The sequence below is a fragment of the Ceratotherium simum genome, chromosome 17 (genome assembly GCF_057802395.1).
Source record: "Ceratotherium simum simum isolate JZ-2026a chromosome 17, ASM5780239v1, whole genome shotgun sequence".
Classification (NCBI taxonomy): domain Eukaryota; kingdom Metazoa; phylum Chordata; class Mammalia; order Perissodactyla; family Rhinocerotidae; genus Ceratotherium; species Ceratotherium simum.
Genome location: NC_141916.1, coordinates 47,369,970 through 47,394,714, shown reverse-complemented (window position 1 = coordinate 47,394,714; position 24,745 = coordinate 47,369,970). Strand labels below are relative to the sequence as shown.

General features: G+C 43.0%; 1 protein-coding gene across 1 annotated transcript; it reads right to left on the bottom strand.

Moving 5' to 3' along the window:
* Positions 1 to 681: 681 nt before the first annotated feature.
* GPRC5D (G protein-coupled receptor class C group 5 member D) lies at positions 682 to 7,826 on the bottom strand. Its single transcript, XM_004435390.3, has 3 exons — positions 7,686 to 7,826; positions 6,008 to 6,945; positions 682 to 788 (listed from the first exon to the last, which is right to left on the bottom strand). The coding sequence occupies exons 2-3, from the start codon at positions 6,900 to 6,902 to the stop codon at positions 682 to 684; spliced, it is 1,002 nt and encodes a 333-aa protein (XP_004435447.2). The 5' UTR covers positions 6,903 to 6,945; positions 7,686 to 7,826.
* Positions 7,827 to 24,745: the final 16,919 nt, after the last annotated feature.

Here is a 24,745-nt window from a genome sequence, read left to right as displayed (position 1 = left end):
ACCAGAGGGATTAGCCTGGTTAGAGTTGCCAGTACAGTTCATTGAACAAACAGTATGCCTTTCTCTCTCGGATTTTGGTTACTTCTGACCCTCATAATACAAGACTTGTGTCCTAATGTGGTATTTTTGGCTGTCCGGATTTGTGTGCCTTCAAGCCATCATGGCACAAATGCAAGTTACCTCCAATTCTACTCTGTTTTTGCCTGAAAGGATTAAAATTGGTACACCCATCTGGGCATCCAGATGATGGTGACAGACCTAGTCCAGTTCTCAGGGCAGCCTGGACTGCTGGAGCTAGATGGTGACTCAGAGAGGCAGCCAGTGTGGCTCAGGGGATGGATTTAGACAACTGATACTAAAAATGGATCTGACACTCATACATATTTACAATCCTCCGTTGTCCCCAAGGCAAAAAGTGGCCCTTCAAGCTGCCTTTTCTTTCCAGGGACATTCACCTGCATCAGAATATATTATTGATGGCAGTGGCAGTGGGGATTGGCAGGGGCTTGAGTGGAGGCAAAAGGCATGACTTGCCTCTATTGCACTGCCCTGGCATGGTTTAAATCTGGATGCTTGAGCTCCACAAGCCTGTAGGGATGACCCTGCCCTGCCTCTCCTCTCTCAGGTCAGTAAAGCCATCGGAAACGAAGCCTGACAGCTCTCCTTAGGAAGAAGTGCTTGCTATGTCCCTCCTTGGTGAACGTAGACCAGCACATTTACCTGCAGCTGAATGGGGGTACCATATGAAGTTAATGCTACATCCTCCTCAGCTCCATCACTGTCTCGGGCTGAAAGCCAAAGGAGGGAAGGGCTGGGTTAGTGTCAGAGATTCACCTGGAAACAGCACATGAGGACTATGGGAAAACTCAATGGCTTGAAAGGAGGCTCCTGACCCTTTAAAAAGGAATTCTCTGCTGAGGCTGTTTTTTAAAAAACTCTATGATTTAAAAAAGAGTGTTTTTAAACCTTATGAAGAAGGTTGCTGTAAATGGACAGCGTTTGGTGTGTTCAGGAGAAGCACATCTGTGTTAAGTAACTGAAGAGACTGAAGATTCATCAGGACTTTCTAGAGAAAGAGTGCCGGTGCTGGGTCAGGGTCTTCACTCTCCTAGCATGACCTGCGTGACCTTACGCATCTCACTGTCTTCAACAAAAAAATAATGGCCTTAACTAGATCACCTCTCGAGTCTCTTTAGGCTTGATACTCTACAAGCTTTGATCCAATTTAAAAACTGGACATAATAAAAAAGATCCCCAATTTTATACTGTCGTAGAATAATCACACACATGGTTATTGCGCTAATGTCTATCTCCTCAGCAAGACTGTAAGCTCTCTGAAGACAGGAGCTGTGTCTGGCCCTAAGGCCAGGCCCTTGTTTGATGGTCACAGACATAGTTGTGTCTTTTTTTGTTCACACTTAGCGGCTGTAGTGTTGGGTACGCAGACGCTGGAGCAGGACAGCTCATCTCTCTCACTTGTTAGCTGTGTGACCTAGGACCAAGTTCCTTAATCTTTTGTTGCCTTTGTTTCCTGATGGGGGTAAAAGAGGGATTGTGATGATCATAAGAGTAAATCAATTTCATATGGATGTTTTGAAGGTTAAATCAATTAATATACAGTATAGAAGGCTCTTGGAATGAGGCATGATATATAGAAAAAACTAGTGCTATCCTTTGGATATTATTATTGGTGGTGGTGCTGATGGTGTAGTTATAGTTGATGCTCTGACATCCTCCTTTACTGGCATTTTTTAGAGAAGTTGGATCCTGTGAAACATGAAATGCTCTTCTTTCCTTCACAGCAGAATGAACGGAATCCTTGGTTTAACTTTGTTCCTTGTGGCATAACAGGACTTCAGCCCCTTGGTAACCATGTTCATCCAACATTCTCATCAGACCAGATCATAAATTAGAGAAGCCTAATTCCCCAGCTCTAGTTATTGTTCATGAATTTACCAAAAGGCTGAGTGTTTCTTTCTCTATATAAATCCTGCAAGCACCTCATGGTATGAAGTCGGAGTTGAGTAGGTAAGACCTTACATTTATACGTGGAGGAGGCAGGGACATTATAATCACCATTTAAAGACAAGGAGCCTGAGCTCCTAGACATTGAAGAGCTTAGTTTGGTCTCAAAGTTTGTTAAGAAGCAGAGCTGAGCCTCAAAGCTAGGGCACGTGAGGCCCCAACCTGCCCTCTTTCTGCTGTCCCATGCTGCCCAATTGTCTCATGCTCCCTGAATCTTTCTGAATGTCATTGCCCTTGCCTAGTCTGTCCTCAGACCAAATGAATCCTGCCCAGACTCACTGTCTTCTTCCTTACTTCATGCCAGTTCTCTCTCTGTGACCTGTAGCTCTTAAGGGTAAAAAAGAGTGGTTTTGTGGTTTGTTCCCACAAAAGAACAAACAAAAATTATACCGCCTGGGACTAGTTAATTGGGTTGCTCCTTGTAAGGTGGGTGCCTTGAAGAAAAAAATGTTGAGAATTGTCAAAAAGGGCTATGTTCAGCAAAAGCTGGTATTCGCTATAAGGAGAACAACTCGAAGGGGTTATGTTTTCAGGAACATTTTTCTCTTGGTTCACATCACATTCATCATCATTATAGTCATTGACTGATTTTTACGTTGCATAGACTCATTATTTTTGTCTTAATACCTTCAAAAAGAATCCTGGTAGGTTTGTCTGTACACATTCAATCACTGGATGGGAAAATGTCCACAATAATGTCACATTTTCAAATATACATGGGTGTTGCTTTTAGCAAACTTGAGATAATAGTATTCTAATTAATCTAAAACAGATAAAGTAGACAATAATTAGAACAGGAGTTTTCCCTTCATAAAAAAAGATTCATGGATGGTATTCTATGTTTAAGATCTCTGCAAATTATATCATATTTAAAATTCTTAGTTAAAAGAGCAACTGATTTTAAAACTTCAATCAATATACCGCTTTTTAGGAACAGATTTATAACATAGGGCAAAGAATACTTATATCCATTTGTTTGGTGTCCTGTAGTAACATGCCTGAATGCACTTTCATTCTGCATCCAGATGTTTTTAATATCTTGGAATTAAGTCCATAAGCCACTTCAGAGAGATAAAGTCTAATCTTCTTTTGAAAGACTTCCAGGGAAATGGAGTCCTTAATCCCCTTTGCTGATCTATTTCAGTATTTACCAACTCTTGTTTTCATATTTTACCTAAATCCTTCATACTTTGGTTTGACTCCATTTCTACCCACTGTCTTTTGTTGGAGACAGAAAGCAACAGGAGAACAGCCTCTTGGAGAGGTCTTCATACTTGTGAAATTCCCTGCTAATCTCCTCTTGTCTCACTCTTTTTTCAGCTGAATAATTCTGGTCCCACAACCCAGTGGTAAATCAAACAATTATGTGCCTGGAGTCACAGCTACAAACAGTATTAATCAGAAGAGTCACATGAAAAATGCATGCCTCGTGGACTCGCACAAAATGTCATGTTTTAGTACAGAATTTAGAGAGAGAGTCTTAAATAGTCTATGAGAAAGGCACATTAAGAACTACCATCTCAGTTTCATTGTCTTAACTTTTCCACAAAGGTCGGATGTTATAGCCCTTTAATCATCTTTGTGGTTTTCCACTGAGCCTCTCCAAGTTCCCCACACTTCTCATGAGTGGCTCCCAGAACTGGAATGGGTATTCTTGTGAGAGACTGACTGACGCTGAGTACAACGGCCTGATTGTTCTTGCTGGCCACACGTCTGTTTATACAGCACTGGGATTGTTTCTTGAGCAAACAAAACAAAGATAGTGGTGAGCTGCTTTCCCACTGTCAGCTCACGACCTACAATAACACTTAGGATTTTTAAACTTATTTTTATTACACAATACTTGTCTGGCTTTAATCTATTTTGTGTCTATTTGTATGTTTTTTCTAGCTAGGTGTAATCCTGTACTTTCTATTGAGTTTTAATCCTTATTCTAATTTTTGATATTTGTACTTTTTCCAGGTGACCTAAATTCTGATTCTGCTCTCCAAGCTTAAGTTTCTTGTTATTCTGCCGAATTTTGGAGAGCAATCTATATGTTCTTTACTACACTATGAATTTCTTCTCACAACGTCAAACTACATTGACAATGATTATCACTGGCAGACCACTTCCTGCTCAGAAAGGGATTTTCTAACCATCCTCGAGTAATGAGGAGAGGACCAGGAAACATTGTACTTTGCAAGCCCTTGCACTTCCACTAAGACACTTAGAACAATTTAAACATTTGCCTAATCTTTTTGGGGTATGAAATATTGATCATTACAAGTCCCAGTGTGTTTTGGATTATTATGAAACTCTAAGAACTTCTCTGTCTCTTTCTCTCTCTCTGACTTTCGTTTCCTGAAAACATACAACAGCAATAAAACAGACACGAGAAGTTTTCGCCTGTCTTCTGGTGAGAACTATGACAAGTAGTTTCAAGAAAGATTGACTCTGCAATTCTGCCACAAACCTAGCAATCTGATGATGCATCATCAACAAACAATGAAAAATTGTTATAGGAGGAATGTATGGTGTCAATTTCCGACTCTCAGTCAACTGAGCTGAAAAGAATTAATGATGGATCTATCTGAACAGGATTTAATTTGAATGTGTAATTAGTCATAGATTACAGCTCAAAAAAAGTGTATGCACTTAAAAGGAAAGCTTCTATTAATTTTTGAGCCTGGTGAACATTATGTGTGCTATACTATATATAAAATAACATCATCTTTGCACATTAAAAATAAATTGTGAGGGCCGGCCCGGTGGCTTAGCGGTTAAGTGCGCGCGCTCCGCTACTGGTGGCCCGGGTTCGGATCCCGGGCGCGCACCGACGCACCGCTTCTCCGGCCATGCTGAGGCCGCGTCCCACATACAGCAACTAGAAGGATGTGCAACTATGACATACAACTATCTACCGGGGCTTTGGCAGAAAAAAAAAAAGGAGGAGGATTGGCGATAGATGTTAGCTCAGAGCTGGTCTTCCTCAGCAAAAAAAAAAGAGGAGGATTAGTGTGGATGTTAGCTCAGGGCTGATCTTCCTCACAGAAACAGAAACAAAAACCAAAACCAAAAAAAAAAAAAAAAAGAAAGAAATTGTGAGAAATCAAATGCCTATTAAGACACAAAAATTGATGTAAAACTATGAATAGTGTTTCAGAAAAGAATTAATGAGTTTTGACATATTTCCAGGTAACTGAAATAAGCCACTATTTCCCTGTGTTGTTGGGGTCCAAGCCTCCTTGTTGTCATGGATAACATATTTTATTCTTTAACAATGTATAGGCAGGTGGCTTAGTCTTATATAAAGATAAAAATCTGACCTAGAAATTATTATGAAAATGTCACATAGGCAAGTTGCTTTATTTCTACTAATGATTATGCATCTGAGCTTTTACTCAGAATTCTGATTTAATGGCTCTTCCTGTCACTTTTTGTAAACCTTGAAGGCTTTCAAGTAGTGAATGATTTGAAAAGTAGGAATCCAGAAGTTATTGAGCTTTGTGACTTTAATGAGGTGATGAGTCCTACGAATCAGTTTATCATGATGTTTGGACAAATTAGCTTTGAGATAAATTTAAAAAATGTCAATCACTGTTGCCAGGATTGACTTTTGCACTTGACAAGCAAAACATCTGGACCGAGCATTATATGCCCCGCCATTGCGTGGTCCAAGCTTAATTGGGGGCTGGTTAACTCATTTTCTAGTGAGTGCCTTTCTTTACCCAGCATGAGCACTCAGAGCCACACCCTCTTTATTTAGGGCCTTTGATTTATTTCTGCCTTGGCCTCTCCCCATAAATCTCTATATTTCAGAAGAACTGATTTTGCATAAGAGTTTAACCTTGATTCTGGGTCTCTTTATCCCCACGCTTGAACTATTATGTCACCCACCTAAATTCTGACCATTCCCACATGGTTCATCCTATTGCCCTTTTTCTCTCCTGTTTCTCCCATAGGAGAGCTTCCCTTCTCCCTGAATCACTGGGGAAAGTACCTCTTGAGAGCTCCTGGTTCTCCACTCGGAAGCTGCGTTGGTAGGCTGGGACTGGGCCGGCATTGCCTTGTACAGGGCAATCCTGCTTACACGACCTGTAGAGAATGCAGAGCTCAGGTATGATGTACAGCAGCAGGAAGACCCAGGCATTGGTGACCAGGGCAATGCAGATGACAGCGTCGTCCCACTGGGGCTGCCGCTGGAGCTGTGGGTTGCCTCTCATGAGCATGGAGATCCACACCACCCAGATAACGATGGAGATGAGCACAGTGACGAAGATGAACCTTCCATGCTGCTTCCAGTTCTCACATGGGCCACAGAAAGTGGCTTTGGAGACAAAGAACGTGAGGGCCATCAGGAAGAGGACATAGATCAGGAGTACAACAAAGTCCACGTTGAGCTGATAGGGTGTCATACACACCCACATCGTACCTCTGGTCATCATGAGGGTCACGTACTCAATGGCAATGATCATCTGCAACAGGCTGACACCAATAGCAATGAACAGAATTGTTGTCCAAGAGAAGGAGACTCTACCTCGGACTAGCTTCACCAGGTTGGAGGCATGAGCCAAAAGGCATGAGAAACAGAGAGCAAAGAGAACCCCAAAGAGAAAGTAGCGTACGGCGGCAGTTTGCTGATTGAGTTGGATGATGAAGGCAAAAGCAAGGCTAAAGAGCCCCAGCACACCCAGGAGGAAGAGGAACTGGGTGGGGAGGACATTCCACTGGCTGCAGTCTTGAACCTTTCGCATGAGAAAGAGAAATGCCAAGAGTAGCATAATTGTAACCACTATGCCTGTTGCCGCCAGGGACTCTAGAACAATGCCCCATGTCCCCTTGGTGTCACAGAGGAGATAATAGTCCCCAGTGGACTCAACGCAGTCTTCATACATGGTAACTTGTAGGTAGACCTCCCAAGAATGGTCTTCTGTTCCCCTGTGGAAAAAAGATGAGACAAACTTATGACTTTGCATCCACCTAAGAGAACGCCTCTTGGTTAGTCCTATGCAGGCACTATAATGTTTCTCATTCCCAAATGAAGACACCGGGACATAAAGAATGAAATAGCTCAAAACTATCAAATCCTCAAAACTATCTTAGCTCCATCCTGCTGGGAAAAGCAGAACAGTCTTCACTTGGGGGCTTCAGATAATTCGTCCATCTTCATGTCACAATTTCCACCCAGGCTTTTTGAAGCCTAAGGCAGAATCTTTTTCATAAAATGGAGTGGGTGATAATGTTTGTATGACTGATGGGATTCCAGTTATATCAGGCTCCAGAACAAAAGTTGTCAACATTAATGGATCATTTGATCATTCAAGACACTGATACGCTGCTTGAAGGAGACAGGCAGAGGATTTTTCCTAGTAATTCTAATAACTGTTCCTTCTTTTCATTCAAGTCAATCCAATGCAACATGTTATTGTTAAGTACCTATTATTTGTTCATTGAAGAATTATACAAAATGGTCCCCCAAATAACTTTTTGGACAGTTTAGCATCAAAACCTATATATTAACTGAGATTACCTAGGAAAAAATTTCACATATTCATTTGGAAAAAAGTGCCTTGCAGTTGAATACCCCTAACTCCACTCCCCTTCAGTTATTCCCAAGCCAGATGGCCTGAGTGATCCAGGTTTATAGCTGAGGGCATGGTCCTTTCATTCTGACTTACCTTCTCTGTGTCCACGCTGGAGGCTGAGGCTGTAGTGGCTGCGAGGTTGTGACTGCCAGTGAGTAAGAAGGAGACAACCTCAGCTTCTTTAATCGCTCCCCAAATGGGCGGAAGGACTGGAGGCCCTTACTCAGGTTCCTGCAGCGCCTATAAAAAGAACCGGAAGGTCAGAAAGACACACCTATTCCAGTTTCTCAGCAACTTTTCTATAGAGATCTCTTTGGTGAGAATAATTATTTTTCATTCTACTGCGAACTAGGGGCACCTGGGCCTTAAGGAGATCCTGAAGAGGGTGTGAATTTAGGAAAGACTGCTTCAGCCCCATATACTCCACTGACTTCAGGGAGCGGCCAGAGGCCCTCAGTTGGCCTTCCATGAGGATGCTTCATTCTTCTGACCTACTCCCTAAAAAGCCATCTCCAGAGTCTTTCTCACATCTTGATTTTGACCATAAGCTCCCAAAAAGCATCCATTCAACAAAGGAATAGGAGTTTTACTGGGCCGTAAAAGTGACAGTGGTTGGCAAAACTGTGAATTAGGGGAAATTTGTCTTCTCTACTCTACTGCTCTCTTTTCCTCTCCTTTGGAAGTCCTCAGGCCTTGGCTGTCCATCAGATCTGGGCCTCTACTTGGACTAGTTCTTCCTGGTATTGCCGAAGGCTTTGGTATTATTTCCTTCTCTCCTTCCTCTCCTCACCCCCATCAGGATGCACTTGTTCTGGGTCTGGGCCCACTAGGGCATTCCCAGGGCCCAAGACAGAAGAACTCACAATTAAACGTTACCAGCTGATATTGGTATAACATATTCCTTTTCTCCTATGGTGACATACAATCGAGCACCCATTGCAGTGTGCAGCCTGTACTGACTGCGGGCCCCCTCCCCACCCCCTGTCCCCAATTTACTCCTTGGCTCTTTTCCTGGATATTTGCATTTTGACAGAGGACTTCTGAAGACCCCAAATCAAGCCCTGTTAGTCTGATTTCAAGTCACTCTGTGATTGTACCTTTCTCGTCCAACCATATTTCTTTCAGGTCCCCTGGCCCCGTGGTTTAGCCAGGTTGGTTTTTCCACTGCCTCACAAAGAACCAAGCTCCCTGCTCACCTTCGCTTAGATGTTGTCGCTGACCTGAATCGCCTTTAGCTCTATTCCCATTGATTCTGTTTCCTACCCAAACACTTTCCCTCCCTCTAAGATCTAGCTCATCTTACCTCCTCTATGAGCTTTCCTGCCTTTCCTGATCTCTCTAGCCCTCATGGATCATCTCCCACCACGAACTCTACAACACATAGGGTCTTTGCTGTTCAAAATTATGGAAACCATATTTTCTGCCTATTTAATGTGCATTAATTTATTAATAAATATAATAATAAATTTATTACTTTATTTTATTTTATTTGTATTAGTCTCATCCCCTTGATTAGATTTATAGCTGCTTAGGGGTCAGGTTCCACAGTTTACGCCCCCAAAGCACCTGGCCTCGAGGAGAGCACCTCCTAGATGATGCATGGATCTTTGAATTGAAGGATTCCAACAATAGAATTCCAGGACTTGTGAAGGTATTTTTTAGCACTGTGGTTTTCCAACAGATGATTTTTAAAGGAAACCACCTACAAATAAGTCAGGACCTTAACAAACCCCAGACAAATTCTTTTTGAAGTGGTATTTTATCTTGAGAGGCTCCTTAACTGTAAAACACTATTTTTTTTTTTTCTTTGAGAGAAGAATATTCTAGGGAAGAGAGTCCTCCCCTTTACTTGCTTTAGGCATAATTGTGGTCTGAAGCTGTCGAAGCTAAGGGTAAAGGGATTTTCCAGATGATGAAATGTGACATCCGTGAGAATTCACTCAGAGAGCCTAGTGAGTGGTTAAATTGGTGCCGTAGAACAACAAAGGGTTTCCCACTTAATTCTTCCAAGGGGGCTGTTTTGGTGACCCCATCCCTCGTCCCACCCCCTTCCAGCTAGTTAGTCACGGTCATTCCTCACTATTGTGAAATTGAGGTTTCTGGAGTGCTTGTCTTCTAAGGAGATTCCTCCTGACCTTCTGATGGCTTGGGGCAGGTGAATTAATGGGTTAATGACCACAAAGCCCTTTGAGCACCTTAGATAAAAGAACTTGTTTCAGGTACTAATTATTGTTATTTTAAAATCTGGGGTTATAGAATTAACCCATCTACTGCTAGGCCCTAAGGAAATGAGGGCCCTCTTTGCCTACACACATCTGCATTACTCACACCTCATTTCTCTGGGCTTTTATGTGGCAACATCACGCCAAAGAGCTCAGATATGGCTTTGATGAATCAAAGTGTATTGGTTACAAGTCCATTAAAAATGGAGCTGAAACAGTCAAGAGGCCAAATGCCTTTTGCCCAACACCTGCTTGCATTGTTTTCTTCTCCCAGAAACAGAGCTGGAGGGAATATTAGAGGACACATGGTCTAACCCTTTCATTAATAATTAATATTAAGGAAGCCAGCATTATCACATGAGGAATTTAATAATGAGGAAGCAGAGGCCCAAAGACATGAAGGGGTGTACCCAAGGGGTGGAATTTTAGAGGAGACTGCCAGGTTGTCTGAGCCCTGGTCATTCTTGCTGCCATCCCAGGCTGCCTTTCCTGACACTTCCCACCTCAGGAGAACAGGCCTGAAAGAGACAAGCCCTTAGACATGACATGTGGGTCATAACCAGAAAGAAAAAGAAGATAGATTATGACAGTGCATCAGACATTCTTCATCCTGCAACTAATCCTGCAGCTGTCACGACTGGCTGTGTGAGGCCTGGCTGTGTGGGGGGGATGTGTCGGCCACCGATGAATCATTTGCACTTTTTGCTCACTGGCGTCTCCAGCGCTGGTTTCATAGGGGTGTAACCAGTGCGGTTGTTCAGGGCACTCCACTCAGAAGGGTCCTGTGCTTGGAGTTTAATGCTCTGTGGTTACCATCTTGAAATTCTTAATAATTTTATCTTTGAATATGCGTTTTGTGAGTGAAGTCAGATGGGACAATGGGGCATGTGCCTTGGCTCATGTGCCATTCTGCCTTTCATTGCCTCCCTGCCTCCCTGAGACAGGTTCTCAGCTGCCCATTTCATGCCACTCCTTGGTGCCCTGGGTTGCCTGGCTTCCCCATTTCTGCTTCTGGCCCGTGACTGCTGTCACACTTTACTTGGGGTCACCTGTCCACCATGGGTTGGGGTGGTCGGCCCTTGGAAGGGGGGGATTGAGTTAACCACGTCCACATTTTCATTTTGCACCAGGCCCTGCAAATTATCTCGCTGGCCCTGGTCATCTCATTGATTTTCTTGTATGTGATGGTTAATTTGTCAGTATTATATCAGGATGTTAACACTGTACAGTTTAACTGTATATTAATATAATGTGCAGTTAGTTGTGAAGAATCGCAGTGTTTAATCTGGGTCAGCATGTTGTCAACACTCTCAACCGAGTATTATTAAGGAATGTTCAGGGTATTTTTTGGAAAGGAAGTTATCTGACATTTTTTTCCATTTTGTGGCTATTATAACATTTTAATTGAACTAGTATATATTGCTCTTATTTTGGGTTGCTTTATTATTATTATAAGAGAGCAGAGGATGTGAAAAATATAGAGGTATGTCCTGGTTCAACTGCTGGATCTGGAAGTATAAATATGATACTATTGAGAAAAATGTTGACTAATAAAAATTTTGATTTTATTTGAACTGCATTATAGAAAGGAAAAAGTAGATGCAGGATCTTATAATGAAGATTATTTAAATGTGATTTAATAAAATATACAAGCTTAACAAAAATGATAGACTTGACGTATAATTGGTAATAAATTTTTTTGTGTGTGTGAGGAAGATCAGCCCTGAGCTAACATCCATGCTAATCCTCCTCTTTTTTTTGTTGCTGAGCTAACATCTATTGCCAATCCTCCTCCTTTTTTTTTTGCCCCAAAGACCCAGTAGATAGTTGTACGTCATAGTTGCACATCCTTCTAGTTGCTGTATGTGGGACGCCGCCTCAGCATGGCCGGAGAAGCGGTGCGTCAGTGCGTGCCCGGGATCCGAACCCGGGCTGCCAGTAGCGGAGCGCGGGCACTTAACCGCCAAGCCACGGGGCCGGCCCTGTAATAAAGTTTTTATAGATGAAAACTTAAAATCTTTAAAATTAAAAATGCACCTGGGAAAACAACATGATATCCTGTCAATAAATCTCTCAGATATTTCCAAAGAAGAATACATAAATTTACCAATAATTTCTAAGTTGTCAGCTACTACTATTAATGAAAGAGCCTTTCAATCATCTGTTTAGTAATATATCAGGTGGCAAAAAAGAAAATGGATCACAAAGCTACTAAAAATTACTTTTTCCGGATGTATGGAATGGTACATATTATTTTTGATGATACATATTATTTAAAATGATAAATCAGCTTATAAATTTAAAATTATACCTCTTAGTATACCATAATATCTCATCAAATCTGTACTATTTCAGAACAGAGAGAAGTAATGTTTTAACAGAATTATAGTCTGATATATATTTTGTGATTCAACTTGATAAAAGCACTGATATTGGAAGTTGCCAACACTTTTAGTTAGATCAGATATGAGTGACAAGACAATTTTTATAGAGGATTTTTTGTGTTGTTTAAATTTAATTTCACTCATAACTGGATTAAATATAATCTCTGAGTTGGAGATTTAATAGAGCTGTAGTTTGTTGGAGATTGTTGTCTCCAATTCTGAGTTGGAGATTGTTGATTCAATGTTATTTAAACTGGAAAAATCATAAAGGAATTACAAGCTTGAACAACAAATATGACCAGAAAATATGGCAGAGTTATTGGAAATTGTTCAAAATGACTAGCAACCATTGTTTATTCATCATAAAGCTTTGGCACCTAAAGAAATTTTTCTTGAATCTCATGGATTCTTTTGAAATCAAATGAGATTCCAGTGAGCAAAACATTTAGAAATATTTTGCTCAAATGTTGGAGCTGACCATATCCGCCTACTATACATGGTGGGATTTCTGGTTGCTAAAGGTAAAATACTAAGCTAAGTACGATATATAAACTCAGAAATAAGATTTAGATTTCTTGAACTGAGAAACTATCTCATTTGGCAAATGTTTTTGGACATGATATTTGGATAGTAAAAGTGCATATTTCACTGATTTTGGGGCATTCCTAACTATAATTTTGGGAGAAAATTATGATATGTGTTAACATGTCAAACACTTGAATCTCGGCTGGCCGTAGTGACTCTGCTGTAACCAATGAGACGTGGTGGAAGCGATCCGTGTGAATCCTGAGGCGAGGTCAAAATAAGCCTTGCAGCTTCTGCTGTGGTCCCTTGGGATACTTGGTTTCCAGATGCTTTCTCCTGAGACACGGCTGCTGTGCTCTGAGAATTCCAAGCTACAAAAGAGGCCACATATAGGTTCTCTGGTCAACAGCACCAACTGAGCCCAGCCTTCCAGCCATTCTTGCTAAAGCACCAGACATGGGAACGGAAAAGCCATCTGGGAAATGGATCCTCCTGTTCCAGCTGTTCAACTGAATCTTCACTGAACAGAATTTATGTACATGTCTATATGCAAGAATTATTTGCATTGCTACGAGTTTTCTAGAAGTTAGTTTATTTCTACAGAGTTCTAAAATAGCCTAGTGAAAGCCAAATGCGCACATTCCTATAGATCAGGTAACCCCAGAGGCACTGGCATTTCGTTGAAAGGATGTTTATTCCAAAGGCTTTACATTTTCCTTATAAATGAAATAACTCTAGCTGCTGTATGTTCCCAACATTATTGCAACACATAGAAGAGAACATCATAAAATCAGTTTGAATGAAATAAAATTAGAGGTATTGTTACATATCACTTTTCTCTCAAAGTCACAATCATTACTTTTTAGAGGAAAATCTTAAGCTGGAAAGAAAAACATTTGAATAAAAGATCTATTTGCTTTTCAAAATTCTGAACCGATAATCGAATTAAACTTGGTGAACAAAGAAGAGAATAAGTGATTCCATTTAATTCTCACGCTGAAGAATGATTACAGGACATGATGTTTGTTCTTTGCATTAAGATTAAAGAAAAATTTCCAGTGCTAAATAGAGAGTATTACTATATTACCAACCACAACAACCTATTTGGGTGAACTTTTAGGGTTTTCAAGTTTGATTGGATTTAGAAAGGGAAAGACCAGGTTCAGCAGAGCACCAGAGGTGCATGTTGCTCTGTCCTCATGTCACGTCCACTGGAACGAATTTACCAACAGGTAAGCACATCTGTTCATTAAATAAAAATCATGGGTAAATTTTTGTTTCTGTATTTTTTATTTTGGATTTTTATATTCTATATAAATATCAATAAAATAATATGCAATGTTAACTCTGCTTTGCTTTCACTTTATCTTTGGAAGTAATGGGAAATATCATTTCATAAAACATTTGTCTAAAGTATGTATGTGTGTGGTTGATACGTAAAATGTATTTCTGACCGTGGGTTGGGGTAAAAAAAAAAGTTTGAAAACTACTAGTCTCGTCAGTTGGGCACTGGACTCCACTCTGACTTGCGTCTGGATATCAGCTATGAACCAGCTCTCTGACCTTGGGCAAGTTTCTTGATCTCTCTGAGCTTAAATAAATGTTTCCTCTTCCCTGTGGGTGTATTTACATAAAGGAAAAACATCAATAATTTTTGTGATAATTTGGTCTGGGCTGAATTAAAGAGTTTTGAAAGCAAAGTGATGATATAAACCATATCAAAGGTTAAAGAAGACTGTTTAACCTAGGAATACCACTAATTTTAAAGGGCTTTTATACCCCAATTATCAACATGCAAACTATTATGTCAAAATCAAATGTTAGGTCTACGTATCAAAGTAGTCCATTTGTTTACTTCTAGAACTTCTCTCTAGAAATATATATTGGCATTAATTCATTCATTTGCTTGTTTATTCTTCTCATGACTTTTTTTTGAGCATCTATTTTGTGCCACTACTGTGCTTGTGCTTGAGGTGTCACAGCTAAGGAGACTTAGGGCCCGTTACCTGTGTTCAAGTTGCTTACAGACCAGCGTGGGTGGAGGGGAAACAGGAAATGAAAACACCAGGAGGTATTCAGTAGATGATCTGTGGGTACACCAGAGACGGGGTCAGAGAAGACCCGTCAGAGGAAGAGATGTCTAAGCTGAGTTAAGCTTTGTGGAACGAGGGGTAAGAGTGGCCCAGACAGAGGAAAGGGCCCGCACAACGGCCGAGGTGAGGAATGGCAAGTAGGTGGGTGTGGCGGGGGCACGAATGGGTGAGAGAGGAGGAGGAGGGTCCCAGGCTCTTGCGTTTTAAGGAGTATGGATGTCATTTTATTTATTGTATTTAACCTTTATACTGCATCGCATTTAATATAATTCATTTATTCACTTATCCAGCACTTCGTTATGGAGCATCTATAGCTGTTTCTTGTACCAAATGCTAGGGATATAGTGGCAAACAAAACAGACATGTTTCTCGCCCTCCATGAGCTTACAGTTTAGTGTGAGAGCAGCCATTACAACAGCAAATAAAAAATATATATTTTTACTGATTGTGGACGGTACTATAAAAGATGCTGTGATAAAGAATAAAGGAGTGAGTTTGCCTCTGTTAGGGTGGGTTAGGAGGGATGCTCCGAGAAGACAACATTTAAGCAGAGCCCCAGAGGGTGGGAAAGAGCGAGCCACACCGGTGCAGCTCGGGAGGAAGAGCATTCCAGGCAGAAAGGTCAAAATGAGCAGGAGCCTGAAAGTGCCAGCGAGTGTGGTGTGTGTGAGATATTGAAAGAGGGCCACTGTGTCTGCAGCAAGGAGGGGAGTAGCAAAGGATGAGAGTGGAGGAGGAGGCGGGCATCAGAGGGTACAGGCACTTGAGACCCAGGGAGTGGAGTCTGATGCAACAGGAAACCACTGCACGGATCGATTGTGTTGTGAACAGATCAGTCTGGCTGCAGAGTGTCTAACCTACTAAGGAAGACGAGCATTTGAGAACGGATTAGAGAGGATCAGGATAGAAAGCAGGAGGCCATCTCAAGAGTCCAGGGTGAGACGTGACGGCGGCTATTAGTTTCATAGGGTCGGGTGGGGGTGATGGAGAGAGCCAGTAAGATTCAAGAGACACTTTGGAAGTGGAATCTCTGTCCTGCTGGTAGTTGGGAGACAGAGATGACGGGAAACTGGGCTCCTGATACTCCCAAACCTGCTCCATCGCAGCCTTCCACATCTCAGTTTATAGTTAATCCATCCTTCTAGTGGCTCAAATGAAAAATCTTGGAGTCATCTTGACTTTTCTCTTTCTCCCACGCCCCATATTAGGTCTAACAGGAAATCCTGCTGGTTCTACCTTGAAAAGATATACAGACTGCTCACTTCTCACGGCTTCAATGCCCCATTTGTCATGTCTCGTCTGCGTTGCTGCAGCAGACTCCTAACTGGCCATCTGCTTCTGCTCTTGTCCCCCAACCCCAACCCTGTGCCTCTTACAGTATATAACCAATACAGCAGCCAGACGGATCCTTTTATTTATTTTTATTTATTTATTTTTTTGTGAGGAAGATCGGCCCTGAGCTAACATCTGCCAATCCTCCTCTTTTTTGCTGAGGAAGACTGGCCCTGGACTAACATCCATGCCCATCTTCCTCCACTTTATATGGGACGCCGCCACAGCATGGCCCGAAAAGTGGTGCATCGGTGCACGCCCAGGATCCGAACCGGCGAACCCCGGGCCGCCGCAGCGGAGCGTGCACACTTAACTGCTTGCGCCACCGGGCCAGCCCAAGAGGGATCCTTTTAAAAGTTGAGTTTGATTATGTCACTCTTCTGCTTAAAATCCTGCAATGACCTTCTCCATTCTATACAGAGGAAAAGCCAAAGTCTTTAAAGTGGCCTCTGAGGATTTAAATGACCTTGCCCTTCCCATTACCTCTCTGACCTCATCCTTTGCTCACACTGTTTCAGCCTCTCTGACCTGTTCCTCAGTCACACAGGCTCACCTTGTCTTAGGGACTTTGCACCGGCCATTTCCTCTGCCTAGAATGTACTTCCCCAGATATTCACATGGCTAACTCACTCACTGCTTTCAAGTCTGTGTTCTCTAGGAGGCCTTCCCTGACCACACTAGTACAAACTTCACACCACCCTCCCCACCCTGTACTCCCTAACACTGCCCATTTTCTTGTCCTGCTCTACTTTTTAATTTTGCGATAGCATTTATTACTTTCTAAAATATAATGTAATAAGTGATTTATGATGTCTTTTTTTTCTTATCTCTATCCCCTACTCTACAAGGGCAAGGTCTTTGTTTTGTTCACTGATAAATCTCATTACCCAGAACAGCTCTTGGCAAATGGTAGGGGCTCGGTAAATATTTGTGAAATGAATGAGTGATGAGAAGGAATCGAGAACATGTTAAGCCAGAAAGTGGAGCCAAATACCACAAACAACAAGCAGAGGCTAACGCATGGTTAACAGGGAAGACTTAGAGGCAGAGGGTCAGCACAGTGCATGTGGTCGCCCAAACTCTCACTCTGGGCTGGCCAGGGCTGGAGGCACTGTGGGTTTGTGCTCCAGGAGAGGGGCCCCACTCTTCCCCACCCACCCCTCCATTTTCTGTAAGAGAAGTTGTGAGGAGACAAGAAACACCTGGCCAACTGATCAAGTTAAAATGGGGACTTCGCAAGAGGAATGGCCTTGTTGGCAAGAGGAACGGCCTTGTTGGCAAGAGGAACATTCAGATCTCAGATGATAGCTGCCCATATAGGGGGCCTGAGTATCATCTAGCAAATAAGGGAGATTCGTCTCTTCACAGGATGATTTCCAGTGTTTTGACTTGACCAAGTAGGTGAATGGTGGTGCTATTTGGAGAGATGAGGAAGATTGAGGGAGGAAAAGGTTTTGGGAAATGGAAGAGTCTGAACCAAGAGTTCAGTCTGGACATGCCAAGTCTGAGATATCTGTGAATTACTTGTGTGAATATACCAAGTAGGTCGTTGGATATATGCATCTGGAACTTATAGATTTATTTCTGCCTTTTTGTACTTTTTATTATGTGCCAAGTTCCTGTTGGCATCATAGACATGTACCAAGCTGGATGGCATACAGGGAGACAGGCTACCCTCTCCATCCTCATTTCCTAGCTTTCTTTCAGCAGATGAGTGAATCGGGAAACACATTCACTCATTTATTCATCTCACAATCACACACTGAGCTTTTGCTATTGTACTGGTATTCTGCTGGGTGCTGAGAGTACAAAAATGAAAAATACTAAATATCAGCACTCAAGAAAATCATTTCTAATGGGTGAGATATGCTGACAAATACTTGAGATTTATGCATTCCGAGGTATGTGTAACTTGAAGAATAAATTAATATTTCCACCACCCTTCCTACCAGAAAGAGATCTGCCAAAGAGGGTGGATCTTATCAATTCCTTATGACTCTGTACAAGTGATTATTTCAAAGCTTTTTTTATGCCTTTGTGTCACTAAGAGAGGGACTATTCAGTGCATGTCTCTGCAATGGACCCATTTCTTACTTCCACATGCCTGAGGGTCACATTTTGAAAGGAGATGGGATGCATTAAAAAATCAAGTCAGGAAGAGAGATGGGATGGAAATGAATACTTGGGAGTCACCAGGAGACAAATGGTCACAGAACCCATGGGCGGGATCTGCATCGTCACGGATGGGCTCATCTTGGGAGAGTGTGAAGAGGGACGTGATACGGCAATACGAGGATAGAGTATATCCCCCTGGAGAACACCAACATGTAAGGGCTGGGCGTGGAGAGAGAAGCCTATGAAGGAAGTAGGAGAGTAGTCTGAGGTAGGTGCACCTGGAGAATGACAGGTCACAGATGCCAAAGGGGTAACGAAAGGGAGGAGGAGAGGTCTCAGTGTCAAATGGTACAGAGGAGCCGTCTGACCTGAAAAAGACCGAAATGCACGTGCTGGACTTTGCAAATGAAGATCGATTTCAGAGCAAGTAAATGCCTATGAGTGGAGTGAACGAGAGGAAAGGAAACGAACACTTTGTGTATAAAGTCATTTGTAAGGCAATTTGTGGAGGAAATGAGAGAACTGAGATGGTACCTGGAAAGCAGGATAGGATTGAAGGAAGTTTTTTGTTGTTGTTTTAATTGGAGAGCGCAAGCATGATTATATGTCAAGAGGAAAGAGCCAGGGAAGAGGGAGAGATTGAAATCTCAAGGACGGAGTAAAATAGACTAGAAATCCTAAGCAAGTGAGAGAGATGGCCCCCAGCACACGTGACAGGATTAACCTTGGATGGAAGGCGGGACACCTTATCCTCAGAGAGATGGAAGGATTCAAGGATGGTGTTCTCTAATGACCATGAAGCCTCTTCTCTTAGGAATTAAAATCGACTTCCACAACTCCCCTAGCCCCCCCTCCCTTTCATAAAACACACTCTGCTCACACGGCAAGCACCCTGCATGAACCCACAACCTGGTAGCCCGTAAGGAAGAACTCTAAAATGAGAGTGGAGAGAACGCGATTACAGACATGCCTTACATACTCAGAAGTATGTCACAGACATTATTTAAGGAGGGGTAAGAGTCCTGTGTTTATATTGGTGGCATAAGAACTTCTTTTAGCTGAATTTTAATCTACAGAGGGAGAGGGAGAGAAGGCAGACAGGGCTGCTGATTTGACAGGTGGCAGATAGGTTGCTGCTGGCTATCTGGGTTGTTTCTGGAGTTTTAAGTTCATCGCGTTTGTTCATCTAAATTCCAGGCAGTGGCATATACCCTAGGGACACAGGGATTATATCATTGCCACTCTGGCTGAGCTGCGAAATACATTATACAGGAGGAGGGAGCATCCACCCAGTGTCCTCACTTGTAGAGTCACATTCTGCCTCATTTCCTTTCTTGCCAGACAAGGAAACCAGACACTGAACTGAGTGTTTAGTAGAACTTGGTCCTGGAGCTAAACTGCCTGAGTTCCAATTCCGGCTCTGTCAGGTACTGTCTGTGTAGCCTGGAACATGTTAATGAACTTCTCTGAGCTGTCCTAGTTTGTCTGTAAATGGGGTAGAGATGACAGTGCCTGTGGCTAACTCATAGGGTGGTTGTGTCCAAGAAATAAGGTCATTCCTGTAACGAGTCTGTGTAGTGCCTGGGACTTGGGGAATGCTCAATAAATGTTAGCTATCAATAGCATTTATTTTTAAAAATTCAAACTAATCTACATTAACAAGACTGAGCATCTATTGTGCACATATCCTTATGCTATGGGTGACATGGGGACCATAAATCACAAAGGAGGAGGGGTGTAACTGGAGGGATCAGGGAGGAATTCAAAGACTCTTGAGGGGGACTGGAAGGATGGGTAGAGGACGGATAGAGAGGTTCTAGGTGTGGGGGCAGTGTGGGCAAGGCATGGATGGGGGGAAGTGGGGAGCACCTTAGGGGAACTAGCATTTATCCTGTGCTACTAGAGGATAAGGAACCCAGGAGAGAGGAAGAGGCGTGATATGAGAAGAGGCTGGCTCATTTATTAAAATATAAAAATGACTTTTTGATGAGCATCTAATTAATTCATTGCCAAGGAAAACTTAATTGAAGTTTTACCTGAAGTTTGTTTATGAGCTACCTTTACACGGCCCACACCAATTTTTGCCATACTTTCAGTCATTTCCACCTTACACGGATTGATTCTTGATTCTGCATTTGTGGATATTGCTTGGGTCTGTCTCCAAATTTCTATGGAATGATGGTTGCTATAGAAACAAAAATATGTCTAAAGAAAAATCTTACAGCTGATCAAGAAGATAAATTCAAAGGCAAAATCCATGGCATTCAACCAAATACATACCCATCGATGTGGCATGCTATGAAGCTTTAATAACTGTGCACAAGATCAAAGTAACATTACTCAAGAGTGGAGAAGCCAAATGTAAATGAAGCAGGTCTTCCTTAAACAAGGGATGACCAACTCCCTGAGCTCAGCCCAGTATTCCACTCTATTTACATCCACAATTGCCCGGCGGCCCTGGAGCACTCACAGGAGCAGGAGAGTGTGGTGTTGTGCTGTGGTACATGCAGGACAAAGTTTCCTGGCTGGTGCTCATAAAACATACAAGGATATGAATGCCACAGAAAGACAGCTTCTGGCGGAAGGCAGAGCATCCTTATATATGCAGTTCCAGAGAGGCTGCCGCCTTAAGGCTCTGATCCTGAGCATTAAACCTAGAGCATAGTTTGGATATTTGTTACTGTCTTACTCTGCTGTTTTCCAACTTAATTATACAACATTCTAAAATATTGGCCATTGCTCTACTCCAGACCGTAGGGAAAGGCAGGGTGAGATGGGGCCAGAGGGTCTTTTCATCAACTTCTATTTTGGCAAAGATAGAGACAAGAGAGCTCGTGAGAGTCCGGAAAAAAGATTGCTTTACTAGTCCATAGATTGGCAATTAGAAACCTTGGTCTCTGGGTTCTGTTTTTCATTATTAAATCCAGAATGAGGATAAACATTTCATTTTCTTGCCTCCTATCCTTCTTCTCTCTTAATTCACTGTATCACCATCATCTAGTCACCCCTATATCCTCACTGTGGGGTAGGGGGCTGAAAACCACTGTCTCCTTCATCTTGACGATGCTCCACTGTTTTCGGTTTTGAAAGGGGGAGACAGGAGAGATGGAGGAAGCAGAAGACACTGGGAGGGGAGGCAGCAAAGTGCTCCTGGGCCATGCGCATTGCATCAGAAGTGAGAATGTAGAACTAAAACCTTTAAGAGCTCCTGCAGTCTGGCCTCAGCCCATCTCTCCAGTGTCTCCCACTTCTCACCTTCCCAACTCTTGACTCCAGGTAAATATGCCCACTCACTGTCCCCTTGCAGAAAACCCTGTAGTTTAGCTACCCCAAAGCCATTGTGAGTATCATTCTCTGGTGCTGCTCCCTACTATAGAGGCTGGAAAGCCAAACACACACACTTTCCCCATCTCTGTTGCAGGTATGGGTGACTCGGTGTGTCAGTTCTGGCCCATTAGATATAAAAGTGGAAATTTGCTGGGGAAACTTCTGGGAAAATTCTGTTTCCTCATACAATGGGACAGAGGCAACTGATACAGTCTTTTCTCCTCTATTCTTTTTCCTGCCTTGAACACGGATGAGATGGCAGGAGCTACACCAGCCATCTTGCAGCCATGAGGGAAAGAGCAAGGAAAGGGCAGAGATGTAAGCATTGAGCCACTCAACCTATCTCTAGATTTCTTGCTATGTGAGAAAATAAAACCTTTCTAGTTTAAACTACTTTGGTTCAGTTTTCTGTTACTTACAGCTTAATTCATTCCTAAATGATATATGACTCTGAACTAGGTGCTGGAGATATAATGGAGAACAAAGCAGGTATGGGCCTTCTTCTTAGCCAATGTATAATCAAGTGTGAGAGACAGAAAAGAAGGAAACGGATAAGTCCAAATATCACAAATGGTGGTATTATGAAGGAAAACAAAAATACAATGCTATGATAGAGAACTATGGGGGGGCCTACTTTACACAGAGGGGTCATTGAAGACCCTTTTGAGGAGGAGGGGATTAAGTTAGGACCCATAGGATGAGAAGACCCAGCCATTTGAAAAAGAGGTAAAAAAAAAAAAAAAAAGCGTTTCAGGCAGACATAACAGCTTGTTCAAGGGCAAAAAAGAGCTTAGCGTGTTCAAGGAAGTAAAATTCACTGTGGCTGGAGCATAGTAAGCGTCAGATTGGAAATAAACGAATTGGAGAAGTGGTCAGGGGCCAAATAACTTAAGGCCTGGCAGGTCATGAAATGGAGTTTGCGTTTTAGTCTAAGGGCAAAGCGAGAGTTTTTAAGTAAACATCCCTCTGGATGTTGTATAGAAATGGACCAAAGGGACTTAGAGTAGAGATGTGGAGACCAGTTAGGAGGCCGCTGCAGGAGTCCAGGGAAGAAGGGTGGTGACGTGTCCTAGGATGGTACCAGCGGGGATGGACTCAAGAGCATTCAGGACTTAACACTCGCTGGTCACCCTTCCTTTCTGATTTTCCTCCTATACCACTGGCCATGTCTTTTGGATCTTTGTCAGGCTCTTTTCCTCAGTTCTTCTCTAAATATTAGGGTTCTTCTGGATTCTCACCTAGGTTCTCTTCTCTCTTTACTCCACAGCCTTTTCCTGGGAGAGTTCAGAATTCATCCACCCCAACTATATATTTTTTGAGCTCTTTTTTTTTTTTTAGATTTTCTTTTCTTTTTTTTTTTTTGTGAGGAAGATCAGCCCTGAGCTAACATCTGATGCCAATCTTCCTCTTTTTGCTGAGGAAGACTGGCCCTGGGCTAACAACAACCGTGCCCATCTTCCTCTACTTTATATGGAACGCCGCCACAGCATGGCTTGACAAGCGACGCGTCGGTGCATGCTCGGGATCCGAACCTGCGAACCCCAGGCCGCTGCAGCGAAGCGCGTGCGCTTAACCGCTACGCCACCGGGCCGGCCCCCACCCCAGCTATATATTGATGACATCCACATATACATCTCCAGGTTAGGTTTCTCTTTTTAGCATCAGACTCATACTTCCAACTGTCCATGAGATAGCTTCACTTGGATGCTCCACGGGCCTAAATACACTACTCCCCAGTCACCCTGCTCCTCACCTGTTCTCTCTACTCAGATGGTGGCAGCCCCATCCACCCCTCTGCCCAAGCCAAAATCCTGGATGTTGTACTTAAGCCCTTCTTCCTTATCTTACTCACCTGTTGATCATCTCATCCTATTGATCCTATTTCTCTCCAAACTGTCCACTTCTCCCCACCCCACTGCCAGAATCACGGTTTAGGTCTCCATCATCTTTTACTTAGAGTCTTGTGACTGGTCTCCCTGCCTCCAGTCACATTCCCTTCCAATCCACTTCCCACACTGAGGACAGAATTTCCCTTCTTAAACATGATGGTATCATGTTCCTGCTCAAAGCCACTCATCATTTTTCTGAGGATAAAATTCAAACTCCTTGACGTGACCTAAGGCCCCTGTGGCTGCACAGTGTGTGAGCCTGGGGGACCCTCAGCCCCTCATCTGTGTGTGGGGATCACGACAGTACCTCCCTCGTAGAGTGTGTACATGGAGTACATGGGGGTGCATGTACGGCGCCCAGCATGGTGTCTGACAGCCGGTGTGGTTTCCCACTGATCTTCAGAAACAGGTATGGCCTGTCCCTCAGAAGAGACTGCTGTTCTGAATGGCCGCCAGGAAGGTGAGGACATAGCTCTCGTTCCTCTCTTTAGCAAACCCACTTTATGTCCAATGAGAACCTTTCATGGTGAGGATTAAAGCTCATTTTTCTGTTTCTTCCCTCATGAGCACCCCATGGAGCCCTCACTACTCACGTAGTAGTCGGTAGATGGGTGCTGAGGTGGGTTTCTCTGGACAACCTTTCCAGCTGTCGCAGGGAGGGCTGTTGACAGGGCCGGGCCCTGATGCATCCTAGGGGAATCTGCATGCCTTCCCCATGCCCTGTGACCCGCCAGGCTCTTCCACACTCGCGCGCTCACCCACCCACTCTGTTCCAGCTCAGCTGCTCTCCCCCAGCCCCCTCACAGCGTCGGGTCCCCTTTCCTTCTGCAGGCCAAGCTGCACGTTGTTTCTTTCATTTCTATCCTCCTCAGTTAATAAAACTGGATCCCAGCTTTTTCTCATCTCATCTCATCACCCTGAATAAATCCTCCAGGCAAATTTCCAGCCTCCAGGAGTATGATGATTTTTCTCCTCAGTCTCCTTCTGTGACTCCTGGAACACTTCGTGGACCACAGCTGCAAATACAATCCTCAGCTTATGATGGTGGAAACCCTACGACACAGTCACGGTCAATGTCTGTGACTTAAGAGATGTTCCAGCACGTGATCATGTCCTCCTCCAGGGATCTTTGGGTTTACATTCTGAAGGACTCTGGAACTCTAAATATAGGATTCCTGCAACAGTAAACACCACCAGTAGTACTCATAACTATATTATCTACAAGACTGTAGAAGCTTGAAATAATTATACTTAGGATCGGTCTCA